At 38.3% G+C, this 19961-nt stretch overlaps 1 protein-coding gene and 1 pseudogene across 1 annotated transcript in view; one reads left to right on the top strand and one right to left on the bottom strand.

The window, feature by feature from the left end:
- Positions 11806 to 14797, top strand: LOC109822758 (annotated as a pseudogene).
- The window catches only part of LOC109819852 (G-protein coupled receptor 1), a 12816-nt gene continuing 7995 nt past the window's right edge, over positions 15141 to 19961 (bottom strand). The window contains exons 7-9 of the mRNA XM_020385801.1: positions 17305 to 17448; positions 15915 to 15985; positions 15141 to 15689 (exon numbers count right to left, since the gene is read on the bottom strand). Of these exons, the coding sequence (XP_020241390.1) occupies positions 15590 to 15689; positions 15915 to 15985; positions 17305 to 17448 (315 nt within the window). The 3' untranslated portion in view covers positions 15141 to 15589. The remainder of the gene's footprint in view (positions 15690 to 15914; positions 15986 to 17304; positions 17449 to 19961) is intronic.

Here is a 19961-nt window from a genome sequence, read left to right as displayed (position 1 = left end):
TCTCTGAGTCACCGTCATCTGTCTTGTGCATGTCCTTATACATCACCTTCTCGTTGAATGTCACATCTCTGCACCTGATCACCTTCTTGTTTTCGTTGTCCCAAATGCGGTAGCCGAACTCGTCTTCACCATACCCGATGAATGTGCATTTCTTGGACTTGGGATCAGGCTCATTCCTGCCTTGATCACTTATATGCACATAAGCTACACAACCGAAAACTTTGAGATGTGAGAGGGTTACCTCCTTTCCGCACCATACCTCTTCTGGTATTCTGTGCTCCAATGGAACCGATGGACCTCGGTTGATCAAGTAAGCTGCTGTGTTGACTGCTTCTGCCCAGAACTGCTTCGGTAGACCTGACTGCATCCGAATGCTTCTGGCTCTCTCTGTCAACGTTCTATTCATGCGCTCAGCCACACCATTGTGCTGAGGCGTGCCGGGCACGGTCCTCTCCATTCTGATACCGTGCTCATAGCAGAACTTCTTGAATCTGGTGTCTTCATACTCACCACCATTGTCTGTTCTGAGTTTCTTTACCCTCAAACCGGTCTCATTCTCGACCATGGCTTTCCATCTTCTGAAAGCCTCAAACACTTCTGACTTTTTCTTCAGAAAGTAGACCCATACTTTCCGAGAGTGATCATCAATAAAAGTCACGAAGTAGTGTTTCCCACCAATCGATGCGGTGGTTGTTGGTCCCCAAACATCCGAGTGAACGAGCTCTAGCTTCTGCTTCCTGGGGGTCTGCTACTTGCCTGAAAGCTAACTCTCTTCTGCTTTCCAAGTATGCATTCTTCACACACATCAATCTCTACTGATTGTAAACCTGGGAGTTTTCTCTTTGTGTGCATAACCTTCATCCCCTTTTCACTCATATGACCGAGTCTCTGGTGCCACAGCTTTGAAGTCTCATTGCCTGCCGCAACTGAGATCGAACAACGTGCACCTGCTGTCATATACAGGGTACCAGTCTTTCTGTCTCTAGCAATCGTCATTGCGCCCTTCGAAATCCTCCAGTCATCGCCATGGAAAGTCGTCGTGTTCGGGAATATACCTGACATCCTTCAGCTCCCATACTGACCCATTCAGCTTAATCTTCACTACACCTTTGCCAATAATGGCACATGCTTGATCGTCACCAAGATATACATTTCCAAGGTTTCCGGGGATATACTTCTCGAGGAATTCTTTCTGAGAAGTAGCATGGAATGATGCTCCCGAGTCCAACACCCAAGACTCCTTCTTGCTCTCCAAAGAGCATATCAGCGCATCATCTCCTCCTGAGGTGGAGGCAACATTCACATCTGCATTTGCCTCCCACTCCTCCCGTGCACTCCTGCACTGATTCTTGTAATGCCCGGTTTTCCCGTACTTCCAACACTCGATAGCCTTCGAACTGTTGGGATTTTTGGATTTGGATCTCATGTCATCTGATCCATTTCCTCTGGTTGAACTTTTACCTCTTGACTCTGTATGCAATACTGCAGAGGTTGTAGCTTCACCCGACTCTCTCCGTCGGATCTCCTCACTGAGAACCAGATCACGAACGTCGTCAAACTTCAACTTATTGCTTCCCGATGAGCTACTCACAGCTGGTAGCATTCCAACTCTCTGGTAGGGAAGACAAAAGGATCAACGCTCGAACTTCCTCATCAAACTCAATATCAACTGAACTCAATTGGGTCGTGACTGTATTGAGTTCATTGAGATGATGTGCTACCGATGCACCTTCCGCCATTCGCAGATTAAACAACCGCCTCATCAAATGGACTTTATTTGAGGCTGATGGCTTCTCATACATATTTGAGAGTGCTGCCATAAGATCTGCCGTGGTCTTCTCCTTTGCAATGTTAAAAGCAACATTGCGGGTTAACGTCAAACGAATAACCCCGAGGGCTTTTCTGTCCAGAAGATTCCAATCTTCTTCCTTCATACCCTCCGGCTTCTTCCCCGATAGAGGTTGATACAGATTTTTCTGATACAGATAATCCTCTATCTGTATTTTCCAGAATCCAAAATTTGATCCATCAAACTTCTCTATTCTCACCTTTCCCTCATCTGCGGCCATGGCTCCCACTTGAATCTGACTTCCTCTAGATCGTTTCACGCTCTGATACCAGTTATTGGGAATTTAACGCCTAAATCCCCTAATGCAACGGAAACGCGGTATAGAGAACAGTACACCAAGGTTTACGAGGTTCAGCAACTGCCTACGTCCTCGGGAGCCACACAGATAATTTCTTATTAATCAAACAAGAAATTACAATTTAGGAGCAGATCTCAAAACTGAGATTTCTCAAATAAACACTGTAGCTACAGTGTTAATAATCAAAGGGTATGAACCCTTTCAATTCTCACTTGAGAATAAATACCCCACAACTAAAACCCCTCTTTAAATCTCTATTTCTCTCTCTTCTTTAATCCCCTCAAACACTGTTGAAGCTGGGATAAATCACACAAAATCGCAGCAGCGATTTAGGGCAGTTCACCGCCGCCGCCAAAGAGAAGAAATCGGAGAAAGGGGGGGAAGTTCAGCAGCGAAAAACCCTAGGCTGGGGTTTTCTTTTATAGGCGGAGTTGATGGATGAGCTGGCGACAGCCTGTCGCCAGCGACCGCTTCGACGCCAGCTTCGCACGAACGCAGAGTTGCTTCGACGCCATCTTCGCACGAACGCAGAGCTGAAAGGGGGAGGCGAACGCAGAGCTCGAGCCGCCAAAACGCCAAGGTCAGGTCAGCGTTCGCCTGGGGGTTCTCCGTCGACTTCGCCTGCGTCAGGTCGTCGACAACCTCGCCTGGGCTTCGAGCTTCGTCGGAGCTCGTCGGAGCTCCTCCGCCGTCGGAGGTTTGAATCCACCCCCAAAACTAACAGATGAGTCATGGAGACTCGTGGTACTCGCAATGATGAGGATAGACGGCTGTCGCTGCGGAGTTTGAGGTCGAACCGCCTTTTGATTTGGCTCTGCGAGTGAGACGATAAGTACCGCCTTTGTAGTCGGCCTCGAGAGTTGTTGGCCAAAAGAGTCGGCCGTATGTGCAACTCGGGTAGTCTGAGTTGTAAACAGATTTGGTTTGATGCAGGACACGTGTCAACATCTTTAGGAAGGTTAACACTTAGTTATTTTCAGGCTATAACAGTAACCTATCATAGCTTGAAAGATTTCCAAGTTTCACTTGTGCCCATGATTTATCTGAACTTTCCAGATAAATGAATTCGTGAAATCTACGCTGCTTGTTTGATTCTCAATCAAAGAGGGGTTATTCTTGTCCTCCGCACATTTGTTTGATTCTCGTCTAGGTAGTTTGCTTCAGTGCAACTGTAATTGCAATGCAAATGTAAGTTGCATGCAGCTGCAGTTGCTTGTTTCCATTTTAAATTTTTTACAATTTGCAACTACAATATAGCCATAGGTTTGTTCCAAAGTATTAAGCTTTTTGAATTTCCATTAGGGTTGATTGCATTTGTAGTTGCAATTTAAGTCCATTTTGTTGCTCAATAGGTTGAAACTTGTGACTTACGATCAGAATTGCATAAGGCGTCAATTAAAACCGGAGGTCTTCTTCTGGCAGTAGTAGCAACTACATTTGTTGTTCAAGCTAGTGAAGCAAACATCTGATCCAAATATCTTGGTTGCATATAACTACAGTTGCAACTCCTGCATGTACATGTTAAATGCATGTATTTCTTGTAAAAATAATTTATTATGTTTATAATTTTTCTAGATAGTTCAAAGCCTAATATTATGCATGCAGATGGTCATAGATTTATCTTTTCCGTACCAAAATCTAGTAAAATTTTCCATTGAATATAGAAATATCTTATTTATTTTTCTTATTTTTTTGTGGTGTCATAGAGTTCTGTTATTGTATGATGCATCTGAGCGAATACAAACTATCAATTTAACTATTGCTGGGCTTCAAGGTACGTTTTTGTGCCTCAGTTTGTTTAAGTCTATATATTTCTGTTCCCATGATTAACAAAATTCAATGACACCCAGTCGATGACTCATTTCTTTAAAATTAAAACGATATAAATTGGCAATAAAATCATATGTATCCATTGAGAAGTTTACGCTTGGGTATGATGAAGACAATGGAAATCTTGAAGTTCCCTCTTGAAAGATTAAATTTCATTGCGAATTAGTTGACCCTAGAAGCATGTCCCTTGGGATATTTTGACACTTAATTTGTCTCAATAATTAACACCAAAACTAGTTTTGTTCCTGACTATCAGATATACAGTTAATTTGGTTGTATTACTTATTGTTACCTGAACTTAGACATGTAGTTAATTTATACAAATGGTTATTAAAAAATGAAGTGGTTTCTCATCTAATTCTCAGTCTTAGATGTAGACATCTAGATCCACTACATTTATTGATGTAGTTGTCAGCTTAGCCTAGATCTATAGTTTGAGACCAAATTTCTTGGGTCTTGCTAGCATAGCATCTCCTGTATCAGGTAGTTTTTTTTTTTTTGGTTAATCACCAACAAAATCCATCCACCTCCAAAAATCAACACCTTAAATGTCATCTTACAGAATTTACATAGCTCCCTTGACATCTCATTTGTCAAGGAAAGAGACTTCAATTTTATCCTAGCAAGCAAAATTAGGAGCTCCATCGCCTTTTCCGTAGATGCTGGAAACTAGCCATTTATATGAACCTGGCATAATTTGCTACAAAGTTAGAAGAGCAACATCTCCTGTGATTGCTTGAATAAGAAATTCAGGGTCCCCCTCGGCCAAAGTTTTCCTTCGGTTTAGAATAGACTAATCTCACCAACTCCATTCATAGTTCTATCTTGAGGTATTGATATGGCTGTGGTCCAAATCAGCTTTATTTCACTAAAAAAAAGGTAGTAAGAGGGGCTGGGTGTTTTGGTGTGCCTCTCTCGTAACGCAATGTGTTTCTCTCCTCCCTTTTAATTCTTGCTTTTATACATCTTTTATCATTCTCCTGTTGTGAGTCTCCTTTCTTTTATGAGGGACAGGGAGATGCGTTGAGATTGAATGCCTAACAAACTCAAATCTCTATTGATTATCGACTTCCGCTTTTAGTCTGTAAAGCTGTTAGGGCTCAATGGAGTGGACTCGACTGCATAGTTTTTAGTTGTTTATGAAGACTTTATATCATAAATCTAATGCTTTATTTTGGAAGTAAGAGTTCATATCTTCTCTTTTGAATTTTTGGACATGCTGACCTTGCAAAGGAGCATCATATACTACTTCTCCACTGTGATAGAATATATGCATTTGTTCTGACGATCATAAAGACAATTCCAATGACTTTCAACATGAGTAGGTTTAATACCAACATTTTTTATTTTAGGAGGTATAACTATTTGTGCCCCTTAAACTATTTCCTAAATTTCAGAGGGCATTACTTCCCAAGTTAGGTTAAGATATCATGCGGGACGACCGATCACCATCTACCCTTAGTTTAACAAGAAAAAAAAGACTAAATTGAGGGCAAAAGTTAATGTCTTCAGAGGATGTAAATTCTAATAAAAAAGTTTAGGGGGCATATGTAGCGATATTAACTTTGTACATGGGTGTATCTGCAACTAATTGAAATTAGTTTTATGAATTTATTGAGTTATGTCTGAACTGCTGGCCAATGTTGAACAGCTTATTGTTAGAATATTTGCAGAAATGCTAGCTACTTATATTTTAAGACTAATGTTCAACTGATAATCCCTTTACTGAAGCCTTTCTTGTGCTTGATTTCAAAAAAGTATATTTTGTTGGTAAAGTTTCTTTTTTTTTCCTTTCTCTCTCTGAAATTTTTCTCATCGCAACCTTAGACTAATCAACCCCATCTTTTCTTCATTTGAAAGTTTTTCTCCTATGTAAATGATCTGAACGCGAACATTTTCAATTGTGACTTCTTACCTGAGATTCACTTAATATACGGCATTACATTCACAGGTATATTCAAGATCTTGCGTTCGGAATTGCAGCTAGTTTTCATGCAAAATTTTAATGAAAGGAGAGAACAAAAAAGGGTACATAAAAAGAAAAGACGGGCTCCCCAATTTACTGTGTAGTATGTTACTATCATTTTTTAAATTTTGAATCACAAACGCATCCTACTGAATTATAATGTATCTGAAATTTGACCTTATAGAACCTGAACTGAATTTGGTTCGATCTTCCTGACCGAAAATGGTTGTCGTCGCAATTCTTATGATGTTTCATATGATTTATCAATTTGAGAGTTCCATGCTGATTCAGGTTCCTAAATGTTTAAAGAGACATTTGGAGGGGACCGGTGCAAATTTGAAGTTCAGAAGGCCCCAATAATTAGTTAGGCTTAATCCTGTTATTAGTAGTCGTGTTTGACATTTTGGCTCGTGGGTTATAAGTAGTGGGGTGGTCAAAGCAGCGTTTTCGTGGTTCATAATCATGGCTTAAGTCCCTGTTGGGCTCTTAACAGTGCTAATTGTATTCGTGTATTTTAGCGGAATTAGGCGCATCACAATCTAAAACACGGCATTAGATATAAATACGTTCAATTTCTTAATGAACACGTGTTACATAAATGTTCGATTAATCTATTGGAGGCGTAAGGACATTGTGGGTTTAATCTGAAATTGAATTTTTGACATCCAAGAGGGCCAAGGGAGGATTTCTTTCTTTTTTATGTTCGTCGTTTTTATGGGTAAATTGAGACACACCTCCTATTTTATAAGACTAGCCACTTATTAGCTCTAGGCTCTGTTTGGCAAAACTAGCTGAAAGCTGCGAGATTATAACTGAAAGTTGTTAAGTTAGCTGAAATCTGTGAAATTGTAGCTGATAGCTGTGTAGCTAGCTGATTGACTAGAGCTGTTTGGCAAAAGTAGCTGTACAACTAGCTTAAATTTGTTAAACGACTAAAAAAGACATGCAATATTATTGATATAAAATTAGAATTATTAGGGGTAAAAACGGAAGAAGAAAAAATTAGCAGCTCCTTCCCAAAGACAAACGCTACTCGATGTAGCTTTCCAAAAGGTACTTGCAAAAAACACAATCTCCAAAATAATCTCCTCCTATTTTTGGTCACCAAACAGCTCTACTAGTTTATTGACTTAGTCATTAAGACACAATCTCTTAGATAAGACACAATCTCTTGTTGCCAAACAGTGCCCTAAACTATATTTAGCACTTAGACCGTCTGATGTCCAAACCGAGTTATCTCTCTCTCTCTCTCTCTCTCTCTCTCTCTCTCTCTCTCTCTCTCTCTTTATATTTACTTCTACTCTAGGCTGCCTATAAGAGAATAGAGATCTCTCTGCAACACAGTAAAATATCAGAGGATCTCCGCATTGACATAACATTACACCCATGTGACAGGTACTAATAACGGAAAAATAACTCTTTTAGAAATCAGGATACTATGTGCTGATAAAAAAAAAGTTTAGGAGCAATAGCGGGTGTATCAGCAATTAACCGTTTTTCCGTATTTGTGATGGGCTTTAGACAAATTTCATAATTGATTACGGTCTCTTCTTCACAACCAACTATAGTTGATTGGTAAGTTTGATAGACACATAATTTGAAAAATATGCCCTTGAAAGCGGTGTTGTCAACAACAAGTCGTGCCGCTAGTTGAAGGTTGATTACTAACTCCAATTTCATTAATGAGTTACAACGACACTACATCAAGCAGAGTTTAGGCTCATTGATTCTACCTTTGGATATCGGTTTGAATAATCATATCAATTGTTATCGTATAAACTCAATTATCTTAACAAAGTTATAAGCGCTTTTCCTTACATGTTCCCTTGGTAGTTAGTCGTACTTAGATTCACCTAAAATATTGGATTAGCAGTCCTTGCTTGAGACGCTAACCAGTAATCATCATATGTTACTAGTTTGTATCACCATCAAATTTATGTCACTTAAAAGACTATTTAAGTTTGCTTATGAAGTTAAATATGGCCTCTTATCATGCTATTGATATTACATATTAATGTAAAGATTTGTTGGACCAATTATGGATCTTATTCTTGTGATTTTCTATTGAAATGGAAACCTCTCCCATCAGAGGACTAAGTGGGGGCATTCTGTTGACGAAAGGCCCTTAAAGTTCTGAAGCATAAGTATTTCTTATGATATTTTGGCTGTCCCTCTCTCTTAACTAGCTAGCTAGTATGATAATGACAGAAAATTAAAAAAATAACAGAGACTTGTAGAAAAGATACCCTTCTAAAGATCATTCCATTTTGTATTGTTCTGGGCCTGCAAGCATTCATTCCCTCTTGGTATTATATGTTCTTTTCAGATATTCTATCTAGAATATAGGGATGTGCTCCCTCAGGAGAGAAATATAGGGATGTACTCAGCGTCACAAAATTAAAGGACAAGAATTTTTTTAAAGGATTTATAAGATCACTGGTGAAAAACTAGGCCTTTTGCTAATAGCAGTTTCTTATCTCCAAGGAAAGGACTAGATGCCACATTCTATGATTATCTCATCATTTCTGAGTAGGCTTATTACGTCCGGCTTGTTATCAAATCTAGATTCTATCTGATTGGAGACATTTATAAAGTCTTCGATCGAATTATGATATGAAATTATGTTTCACACGCACAAATTTTGGGAGAAACTCATCAATTCATCCAATTAAATGACTTTTGTGCTTGCAATTAGATTAAATGCAAATGCTTCAAAGAGAACTACATCTTGCATAACATAAAATGCAGTCTGTGTTGTGCGTGGCGGAAGCTAAAACAAAACCGGTGTGCTTTGAGAGACCAAATCAAACAAACGCCGAGAGAATGCCAAACACAATCAAAATAACGGCACGAACACAAACAACCAATTTTAATGTGGTTCGGCAAGTTGCCTACGTCCACGGGACAAGAAGGGGATGAAGTTTTCACTAATAGAGAAGAAGAGTACAAACTGAGATTACAAATCAATCGAACTCACTAATTAATCTCACCAACAAATTTCTAATTCTCTCCAAATAAAACCCTAACCAATAGCTCAGAAAATACCTCTTTTCTGTGCTCCAAATATCCCCAATTTGCTGCTCCCCAAACCTAAAATGTGTTCATATATATATAGAAATCCTAAAACCAAAAGCATACTAGGAATTCTAAAACCAAAATTAAAACAGATTAGGAATCCTAATAACCTGTTATCAAAACAGATTAGGAATCCTAATAACCTGTTACCAAAACAGATTAGGAATCCCAATAACCTGTTACCAAAATAAATTAGGAAACATATTAGGAACCTGCTATCCAACAATTCTCCACCTCGGCGAAGTTTTTTCAAAACTGAGCCGACACCAACACCAAACAAATGTCTCACTTGTTGCGTCCAGTACGAAGTGAAACAAAATCACAATAACGGACTCAATCCACAACAAGTCGAGACCCAAACGAGAATGTGACCACTCTCCAAACGTCAGTATCTACTCACCAAATCGGCTGCATCATAAATGACTGCCTACGCATCCTCTTGTCCAAGTAATCAAGCCTTCACGTAGTTCACCAAATGGTCTCCAAATACCCTCAATCCAATAGAAGAGTTTTCAACTCTTCACCAACATCACCAACGAATCTGTAACTGATAGCTCTCCCAATGGCCCCAAAATGAAACAAACTAAACACTTTCACCTGAGATGAACCAATGGTCATATCCAAATCGAAACTATGTCCACCAGCTGCACTCGAATGAACAAACTCATCATTTGCATCCAAATTCAAATGATCTCCAAACTGTGTCACCTCAGCTGGAATCCCAAACGATACAATATGATCTGGAGTATGTGGAGTAATCTTCACCCAACGTGGAGTAGCATCACCCTCCACCGTTGTGATATCCCAACGATCTGATCAACACTCTCCACCTGCCGAGTGTCAAAAGTAACATATCTGCTCAGAACCAAATTAGAGTCTCCCAACTGATAACCAAACGAGCCTCTAAATCCCAAATGTGCAATCAGATCAAATCCCACATCCTCGATGTGACCAAATACTGAGCAACCAAACATCCGACGCAACCCAAAATCTGAAGCAGCTCCACCAGATCCAAAATCTCTAAACGCAACAGTCGGCAACTTATGATTAAGATGACCCAAATATGTCGAATCTCTTCTGATTAAGGAGTACTATCCCAGTCTGTAAAAATCTATCATGCATATGGTAGTTCAAATTCATGATCATATATATATATATATATATATATATATATATATATATATATATATATATAAGAGAGAGAGAGAGAAGAAACTTATGTCAACTTAAGTGACGTCCACTAAGTTTCTTAGTCATTGATGATCACATGATTGAGCTACATTGTGGATGATCCGCTCCGTTGAACTTAATCTACATATTCTAAAACCCCAACACACCAAATTTGGGGTGAACCCGTCGTGTTTGACCCTCCGTCGAGCCATGTAAAAAGTTCTATTCATTCGAAAACCGTTAAAATTGATACGGGTGGATGAATGGTCAAACCACGATGGGTTTCACCCCAAATTTGGTGTGTTTGGTTTTAGAATAGTAGATTAAGTTCAACGGAGCGGATCATCCACATGTAGCTCAATCAAGTGATCATCAATGACTAAGAAACTTAGTGACGTCCACTTAAGTTGACATAAGTTTCTCTCTCTCTCTCTCTCTCTCTCTCTCTCTCTATATATATATAATATATATATATAATATATAATATATATATATATTATATATTATATATATATAATATATATATATATATATATATATTATATATATATATATATATATATATATATCGCCTAAACTATGCATATCCAATATATGTATATATATCTCGCCTAAACTATCCAAGTAAGCCTTTGGGTCACAAGGTGTTCAAATGCTTTTTACATGTTGTAAGTGTTTGCAATTCAAGGTTTTCAACTGCACAATAATATACATATTCTACATATAAATTGTAGGTAAAGAGTTGTAGGACCTTATAAGTCCTGATCTTATTGTCCATAAACCAAAGGACAAGAAATCAGACTAAGTCCTCTTAAGGTTGTTGCCATGTTAGTGTGCCAGATACTAAATCAAATATTGCTTGTGGTTATGGTGGCCTTTTGTCATCACCCTCCCTTACTTTAGGATTTCATACCAATCACAGAAGCGAACTAATGTAGCATTATTTATATATTAGTCCCTTCATTAATTCCATATTAGACCTCAAATCTTTAAAGCTGCTCATACGTCCCTCAAATCCTAAAGGTTTTTAACTGGCGTAGGCGTTAGATCTAAAGGGAATATTTTGTCAAATCTAATGTTTTGAGGGGAACTTTCGGTTCTACACCTTAGATTTAAGTTTAACCAGCCAATTTCTTAGCAGGTTTAAACCTAACACCCTGTTAAGTGAAAACTCCAAAATCAAAAATCCCCCCAGCCCATTTCTGAGCTTCCCCAAGAGTCACTTCTGAGCTTCCTCGAAGTTTTGGGGGTGGTTTTTCGGTAATTGAGCATGTTGGCTTAAGAGTAAACTCAACTATGGTCTCAATATCTAACTAAAAGAGGCACCGTTTGCCAGACCACTTAACATTTGATAGGGAGTTATGAGCAATTTCTAAGATTGAGGGTTGAAAGATTTTGAGGGACTAACAACTAAATAACCCAATAAAATATCAGGAAAATGACATCAAGGCCCCCAGTTTTCAATCCTCTCTCCACAACTTCCTATCTAATTCTTCTGTCACAGTCAAGGGGCGCCCACGTCATTTCCCCTCAATCCCACATTCAGGCCAACTACACTATATATTGAGCCCTTGTCATGCTAGTTCCAGCACTACCACCAACTCCCCTTCCAAATTCTCAAACATGGGAAAGCTCTCTCTGAGATCTCTCCTCCCTTCTTGCTTCATTGGCAATGGCAGCATCCGTAAACCTCGGCGACCGGAGGTGAGTCGAGTTTCTGACCAGGAAAGGCTATCCTTCTCTGATATAAGCTCTCCAGAGGATCTCTCATTGTCTGTCATAGGATCAAACCTTCATGTTTTTACCACTAATGAGCTTAAACAAGCAACTAGGGGGTTCTCAATGAGTAACTTGATTGGTGAGGGCGGGTTCGGGCCGGTTTATAAAGGGTTTGTTGATGAGAGGATCCGACCTGGGATTAAAGCTCAGGCTGTTGCAGTTAAACTCTTGGATTTGGAGGGAGTGCAAGGGCACAAAGAATGGCTGGTGAGCATTGATACGATAGACTCTATTTTCCTTAACATGTTTGATTAATTGATAAATCTATAATTTGAGTAGATACTTAGAAGAAATTTGGAAATTTTGCATCTATTCTAATTTAATTGTTAGTTTCAACATATTGACAGGTAAAAGATGCATGATAAGTTTCTTAAAAGTCCACCAAATTAAGAGCAACAAAATAATGAATGTATGTGATAATTTATAAGATTTCGGTTGGCAAGATCCATGCAATTTAAGATCTCGAGGGTGTGAATAAGATTTTTTTTCTTTTTTCTTTTAAAGCTAAGAAATCCTTAACGATTTGGAAATTACTGTTAGGGTCATTGGGTAACATATATATGATCTATATTGTGGCAGGCTGAAGTCATATTTCTTGGGCAATTGACACACCCAAACCTTGTAAAACTTATCGGTTATTGCTGTGAAGATGAGCACAGGCTTCTGGTGTATGAGTTCATGGAAAAGGGAAGCTTAGAGAACCATCTCTTTAAGAGTAAGTCTGCCTTTATTTCTAGTATATGTCCTTTGAGTAATCCTTTATTCAAATTAACATAAAAAACTTATTGACTTGTGATGACTAATTCTTGTTTATTTCAGGACTTCTTGGTCCATTGCCATGGTCTACAAGATTACAAATTGCGGTAGGAGCTGCTAAAGGCCTTGCCTTCCTTCATGAAGCGGAAAAGCCTGTTATCTACCGCGATTTCAAAGCATCAAACATACTACTAGACAAGGTTCAATTCCTACCCTTTTGCTAAACTTTTCCACAACAAGTTTCCTTTTTTTTATATATAGGAAATAGGAGCCTTAGCACATTTTGTAGAACTCTTTTGGTTGAACTCTTTGAATCAGTCATTTTTTCCACATTTAGTTCCCTATGCCAATTTGAAGCAGTCCATTAAAAAAAAAAAAGTGGCAAGCACAGAGGAATTTGGTCCCCTCCCTCTGTTGCAAGGTTGGCTGAGACTATTCCCATTGAACAACTCTCGAAACTTTTTTTGAGTCTAATGTCATTTGGAGGTCAATTAACAATAATTGTACATTAATTATCATAATTTGTCCACTTCCATCGGAGTCAACCTTAGAGCCTAATCCAATTAGAACCAACCACACGAGTCTGAGTTGTCATTGGCGAAAACCATCGAAAGGATTGGTGGCATAAAATTAACCAGGGACAACTTCAGTATGAAACTGAGTAACAATACTTAAAGCAAATGTACGAAGTCTCACACTTCATCTCTTGAGCTTTCACATAAGAAGATTCTAACACTTGGAATATCCTTTGATTCCGAACTGTTTGATTGACCATCTTCAAAAAGATCAAGTGAAATGACCAGCATGAACATCCAAATCTTTGGCAAGCTCTCCAAATTGAGCCGAGATTGATCCCAGTTTCATATTAGCAAAAGTTGTGGCAAAGAAAAAGGACCATTATTTGCCCTTAAGTCAAAGAAGGGACCCTTAAAAGTGGTTTAAAGCTGGACCACCCCTTCCCCTTTGGTTTATTCCTGGCCTGATTAGGATAAAACAGGGAAGGGTTGGCAAACACAAAATATTAAGAACTTCCCATAACTTTTGTCGAGAAAATAAATGTAGGGGCAAAAAAAAAAAAAAAGCTTTCTAGTTACATTTCTATTGCATCTGAATCTACACTCACCCAATTTTTCAGGATTTTAAGACAAAGCTTTCAGATTTCGGGCTAGCTAAGGACGGGCCGGAAGGGGATGCCTCTCATGTTTCAACTCGAGTCATGGGCACAGAAGGCTACTGTGCACCTGAATATGTCATGACTGGTAAAAAAAAACCAGCATAATAATAATAATAACAATAATAAATTCAAAAGGGTTAACTGCGGATGGACTCCCTGCACTATCGCACAATTGCGGATTGACCCCTCCTGATTGAATTTTTTTTGACTCTTTTACGATCAAGATTGTCAAAAAAACAATTTTCTCAGTCTACAAGGGTAGTAGAGTTAAAAAGTTTCGTTCGAGGGGTCCCATCCGGAATTAACCCTTCTTCAAAACTATTTTTCAACTCCCCCTCCTAACGCCAAAATCAACTAAACAATACAGGTCATCTCACATCAAAAAGCGACGTTTTCAGCTTCGGCGTAGTCCTCCTCGAACTCCTAACGGGCAGGAGATCAGTAGACAAAACTCGGCCGAGCAGAGAACAAAACCTCGTCCGCTCAGAGAGCAGCCGCGTTGGCTCACAAATGCCTGAGCCATAACCAGAAGCTGAGGCCGACGATGAGAACGGTTGTCGAAACCTTAGAGCCTATTCTGGAGTTGGATGACGTGCCAGTAGGCCCCTTCGTTTATACTGTCGTTGATGGTGATGGTGGAGATGAGCGGGAGGAGGACAAAACGAGGGGGAATGGAGTTGGCAAGTATTGCGATCAGCGACACAAGTTGAGGTTTCCTGATTCGACGATGCATTGTGATGTCGGTTTGAATAAGAAGAACACGAGGCAGCAGAATAGGAGGAGAGGGGAGTAGATTTTGTGATGCGAAGCGCTTTGTGTATAGAGCATGTTAGCTCTGTTTTTTTTTTTACCGGTTTTGTTAAGCCAAGTTTATGTGACTATTTTACAATTTTATGTGAATTTTCATTATAGCACACAAAGTTTCATCCAATTTTTTCACTTTGATACGGCCAAGTTTAATTTTGTCCGAAAGCTAGCAAAAGAGACAATTAACAATGCAAACGTTAAGGTAGGACGTGAAATCTATACTTCTATCCTTTTGATAACCATTAAAATAGAAGAAGAATTGGTGTGTAATTTTTTTAAAGGATAAATATATACCAAAGCAATCACAATGATAGCGATATGATCTAGAGAAACACTTTAAGCATGTTAACGTGAAAATAATTATAATTTTATCCCCAACATTAAGTTACGATTTAGCTCCCGACCCAAATCATTACAAAATTACAGAGGAGGCAAATAGAAATTACAACGGCTGTAATATCATAATCCAATAATATCAGCACAAGGTCAGCTCAAACTCATCCAATCTCAAACCGGCATCAAAACTTTCACTAATGAGGTGAAAACTCGACACGACACAATTAGCACAGAAAAATGCTTACGTTACAAGTCTCTGAACAAGCAGTAAGTGCAAATATCTACAGACTGCAGCATACATGGTTACAAACAAGAATTTCGAGGCCGCAAAAATAACCAATAGGACTGACTCACTACGCACCAAAGCTGCTAGTATGCACACACTAAACATGAAAATTTTTGTACCGCAACATGTCATGTAGTTTCTCTCCAGTTATCCTTGTAAAATGTATATCAAGCAACTCGTAACCGACCCTGCTCTTGTGCTAGCGAGGTAATTTTTCCTTAGAAGAATTGGCTGGTTAAATGGAGAAGAATACCACTCAACTTCTATTGTTGGCCTTCAACAATCAGTGAAACAAGTTCATTTTCTTGTTGCTGGCCTTTCAACTTTGAAGGGAACCATCTTTTCAATCTCTCGGGTAAATACCTATAATATTGAATATTTTCATCAGAGAAAAGGTAATAAAATGCTGTTGCATTAGGTCCACGAAAAATGGCTACAAAGCATACAGTGTCCCAAATTTTATTATAATCGTTCTGATGCTGATGAGAGTCTATACTTGTTCATAATTTGTCATAGATTTAATAAGTAAGCTCATCCCTGAAGTCATAATCAAAAAATTAAATGAATTAATGTCAATTCTTAACTTACATTTCAAATCTTTCTGCAATTGCCCGTCGCACGGAAGAGTTAAGACCATAAGCAATACAATTAAAGAAACCCTGAAACAAGAAAAGCAAGAATCAATACAGGCATATAGTGTAAAATACAAATGCATTTTTTAAGGGACATACATCAATCAATTAATAGAAGACTGGGGGCAATTATACCAACAGTATTTCATTTATTACATTGTTGTTCTTTTTAAGAAAAAAAGTATAATCCAAATTTGCACCAAGCATTTCTAAAAGATCATTCTTAGTGTCAAAAATCAGGATATCCAAACAAGGACTGAATATATATACACCCACCCACCTGCTAGTAAGTTACCTCCAATTTTTTGGAAAAAGCTAAGATTTAGCCAAAAACGACTAATTCATCCAAAGGATATCAAAAGAACAATTTATGTACTTCAATTGAGAACGTAAAGCTTATGTTTCAGCTTCACTTCCAGTTCGGTTGTGTTCTCGCACTGCCAGGGGTATATTTTAAAAACAGTGGTTTTATGCAGAGCAGCATAAATAACTATATAGTCTAAAATATGGACCATCAACAACAAAAACAAACTCAAGATGCTAAACCCTGCTCAATTCAGAAGTTCCATTTATAGCAAACTAGTACTCTAGTGCACAAGATGTGTGCATGACAAAAAAATGTGGGGGAAGTGTTATAATCAAATTGTCTAGGAAACAAGTAGTTATAATTTTGAGTGTATTTTCATTGTTTTCCCCCTCCAAGTTTAGGGACGTTTCCATGATTTTCTTTTTTCCATGTGAGGGCATTCCCTTTGATTTTGTCAAGTGTGACTGCATTTTGTTGATTTTTTTCATGTGAGGGCATTTACAATTAATTTTTTCAGATATAAGTATAAAATAGTGGCCCACAATGACTAAAAGGGAAGCTTTTCTTAATATATAGTATAGATATAGATATACCAATTGAAGTTGCCACTTGCCAGAAGTTAGTCAAATACATAATGGACTCTTGAGTATACATACTCTATGTTTAAGCCCCACATCTCTGTTGTTTCGATGGAAGGCCACAGTTTTATGTCAACCAGATGTCAAAGACTAAATACTAATTGGGCTTTATATAGGTCCCAAGTCTTCCAGACAACCATCTAAGTGCTAGTGATATACTCAGTCGTCATGCACATATGAGAAAGCATGTCTAGTCCTAACAGTTCAAAAGTTTCAGGTTCTTGTATCTAAAATGTTTCTAAGAATCAGAGCTAAACTTGGATGTTTATGCCTTGAACTTGATAGGTCCATGAATATTCTAAAAGATCCAAAAATTGAAAGCAACATCCAATATATAAAGTTAAATCCATGATTTCGTTTTATGGAGAAAAATTCAAGTTATAAAAGTTGAATGCACTTACCATGAGTCCCGCAAACCAAACATCAGCAAATGAAAGCCAAAATATCTTATTGCCTGGATAAATGAAGTCGTGCACACGATTGATTGTTGCAAATGCCCAAGATCCTATCAAAATCAATGGATAGTATCCCCATCTATTTAATGCCTACAAGAGGAACCAGACAAGGACATGAAAACACATGCTACACAATTAATTGCAAGGAAACAGTATTCTCAGTATGCTTAGCTCAAGTAAATACAATAATGACACCATGCAGTACAACATAGATACTCCCGAGTTATTATTATGGAACAAAACTGGGTCACCATGTTTACTTACTGTGGTAGGAGCATTGCTAACAAGTAAAGGGTTTGCCACTTTGTGAAATTGGGATATAACTGATGCATATGTTCCATGGTATCAGCATTCAGGAATGTGGGCAATGGTGTGGAATTGGATACGTTCTGAAGTCTAGCGAATAGCAATCCAGACAATTATTGTATAAAAACTTCAAGCCAAGTGATATGTTATTGTGATTACAGGACTAAATCCTAACACTTCATAGTCATGTCATGTGTTGCGACTAAAATGTCTAATTGACTGTATTCTGCGAGCAATGTTACAGAAAGCGCTAGACGGACTAGGTATTTCAGCCAGCGCCTAGCGCTTAGACGCCTAGACGGCGTCTAGGTGTTCGGCTATTTTTAAAATTATTTTACATGGTTGTATAAAAGCTGTATGGGAGATTTTTTTTTTTTTCCATTTCTACCCTTCATGAAACGATCTATTATTTTTATTCACGGTTTATAAACTAAAAGAAACTAAGGGTATTTTGGAAAAGATATGGCCCAAAATTTGACCTCCCTGTTCACATTCCTGTTCCTTGGTGTTTCCTCTCAGTTCTTTCTCCTACACGTTTTTTGTTTAGGCAGTGATGGAATAGGAATAGTTCCAGTTGAGGAGGTGTGGTTGTGGGTGAGGGAGGTTATGGGAGAAGTAAGGGGGGCACGAGAGTGGGTGAGGGAGCTGTGCATCTTGAGATTTTTGTTTTTTGCTGTTCTGCCTTCATAAGAACCCAAAGCCAAATGCCCTTTCTCACCGCGGCATTCACCAGTGAGAAGTTTCTCTCTAGCCGGCATTAAAGGTGAATTTTTTTGCCTCAGTTTCTTTGGTTTTGGATCATTCAATTTTGCTGGCATTATTGTAAAATCCTCTGCTTTTTGTCATTCTTGCTGTGCTTATTTAGTCATGATTTATTACATTAGATGGCATTTTTAACTTCAAGTCATGATTTATTACAACAAATAATAAGTTGTCCCTTTTAAAAACAGGTGAAAGGTTTTTTGGGGTTGGGTCTTCATTGGTCTTCAACCATTAACAAAGTAGCTGCAACTCCCCCAAATTAGATAGAATTCAGTGTTTTCCAATTTGGCATAGTCCTTGAAAATTTTACTTTATTCTGTGAAAGATGTTGTGTCTGAAATAGTTTTGGCTTCTATATATTCTTTAGGTCATGAGGAGATATTAAACTGACATTGGGATTTTATTTGGTTTTCTACTTGAGATTGGGATGTTGATAAGAACAAAGATATATGCAGATTAAGCTGTGGGCGCTGGATATACCTTCTCTCCGTAAGCCTGTTGAGGGCTTTCATTCCTTCCTTCGCAGTTGCTTGCTTTTCTTCGAGATGATGAGGTTCCCAGATCCGCATACTAAGTTCTTTTTTCTTCTTTAACCTATTTGTCCTTTTACTTTTATTTTTCCTTAATTTTCTGAAATAATGTGGTAATGAGTATCTATGAAGCACGGACACGCATAACATGAAGCCGTGTCGTGTCGTGTCCGTGTCGGGCACACGTGTCGAACACACGTATCCTATATATTTTTTAGGATTTGCCTCGTGTCGACGTGTCGGATGGCCGTGTCGGATCCGTGTCCGTGCTACATAGATGAGTATATGTTGTAAGGATGGTGAGGAAGATGGGGAGGAATCAAGGAAAGACAACCTCCCACTCGACCCCTATTGTCAAAAGATTGAATTTTTCTGATAATGACTTACCCTTGTGCGTGAACACAACTGTTAACTTCTTAAGTCAAAAGAAAATCACGAACTAGCCACCTACTATTTAATTAATGTTGATTCTTTGCTCATGTCTGCAAAAAGGAGGTAGAGAGCTTTGTCCGCCTGTAATCACATCATCAAATAATCTTCCTTATCGCTATATTTATACATTACACACTAGTGTCTTCTTTTAGCTAAATTTATACGTTATACACGATTGTATTCCTTTTTCTTGAATTATTAGCTCAAAACATGCATGCACCATTTTTCTAGATAATCTAAACTTTTAAAACCAAATCTATCATATATGGAACACTAGTGATTTATTTAGTATCTGCTAAAGTATTATACTGGCTCGCATTAACATAGTAATTAGTCTTTGATTGCTTGTTAAGAATTTCTCAGTTGCTAATATAATTGTAGATGAATTTAATTGTTTGACAAAACACTGCAGAAAGAAGCAAAAATTCAAAGCAAGAAAACCAAGCATCACTCAATAAAGAAATCTTCAGTGGTGCTGCAAAAAATGTACATAAAGTGAACAAATTGATTTGATTCGAGCTATCATGTTGACTTGCAGAGGACAAGCAAAAAAAGTGTTAACTTGCAGAGGAC

Source organism: Asparagus officinalis, chromosome 8, assembly GCF_001876935.1.
Source record: "Asparagus officinalis chromosome 8, Aspof.V1, whole genome shotgun sequence".
Classification (NCBI taxonomy): Eukaryota; Viridiplantae; Streptophyta; class Magnoliopsida; order Asparagales; family Asparagaceae; genus Asparagus; species Asparagus officinalis.
This window is presented reverse-complemented; position numbering and strand designations above follow the sequence as displayed.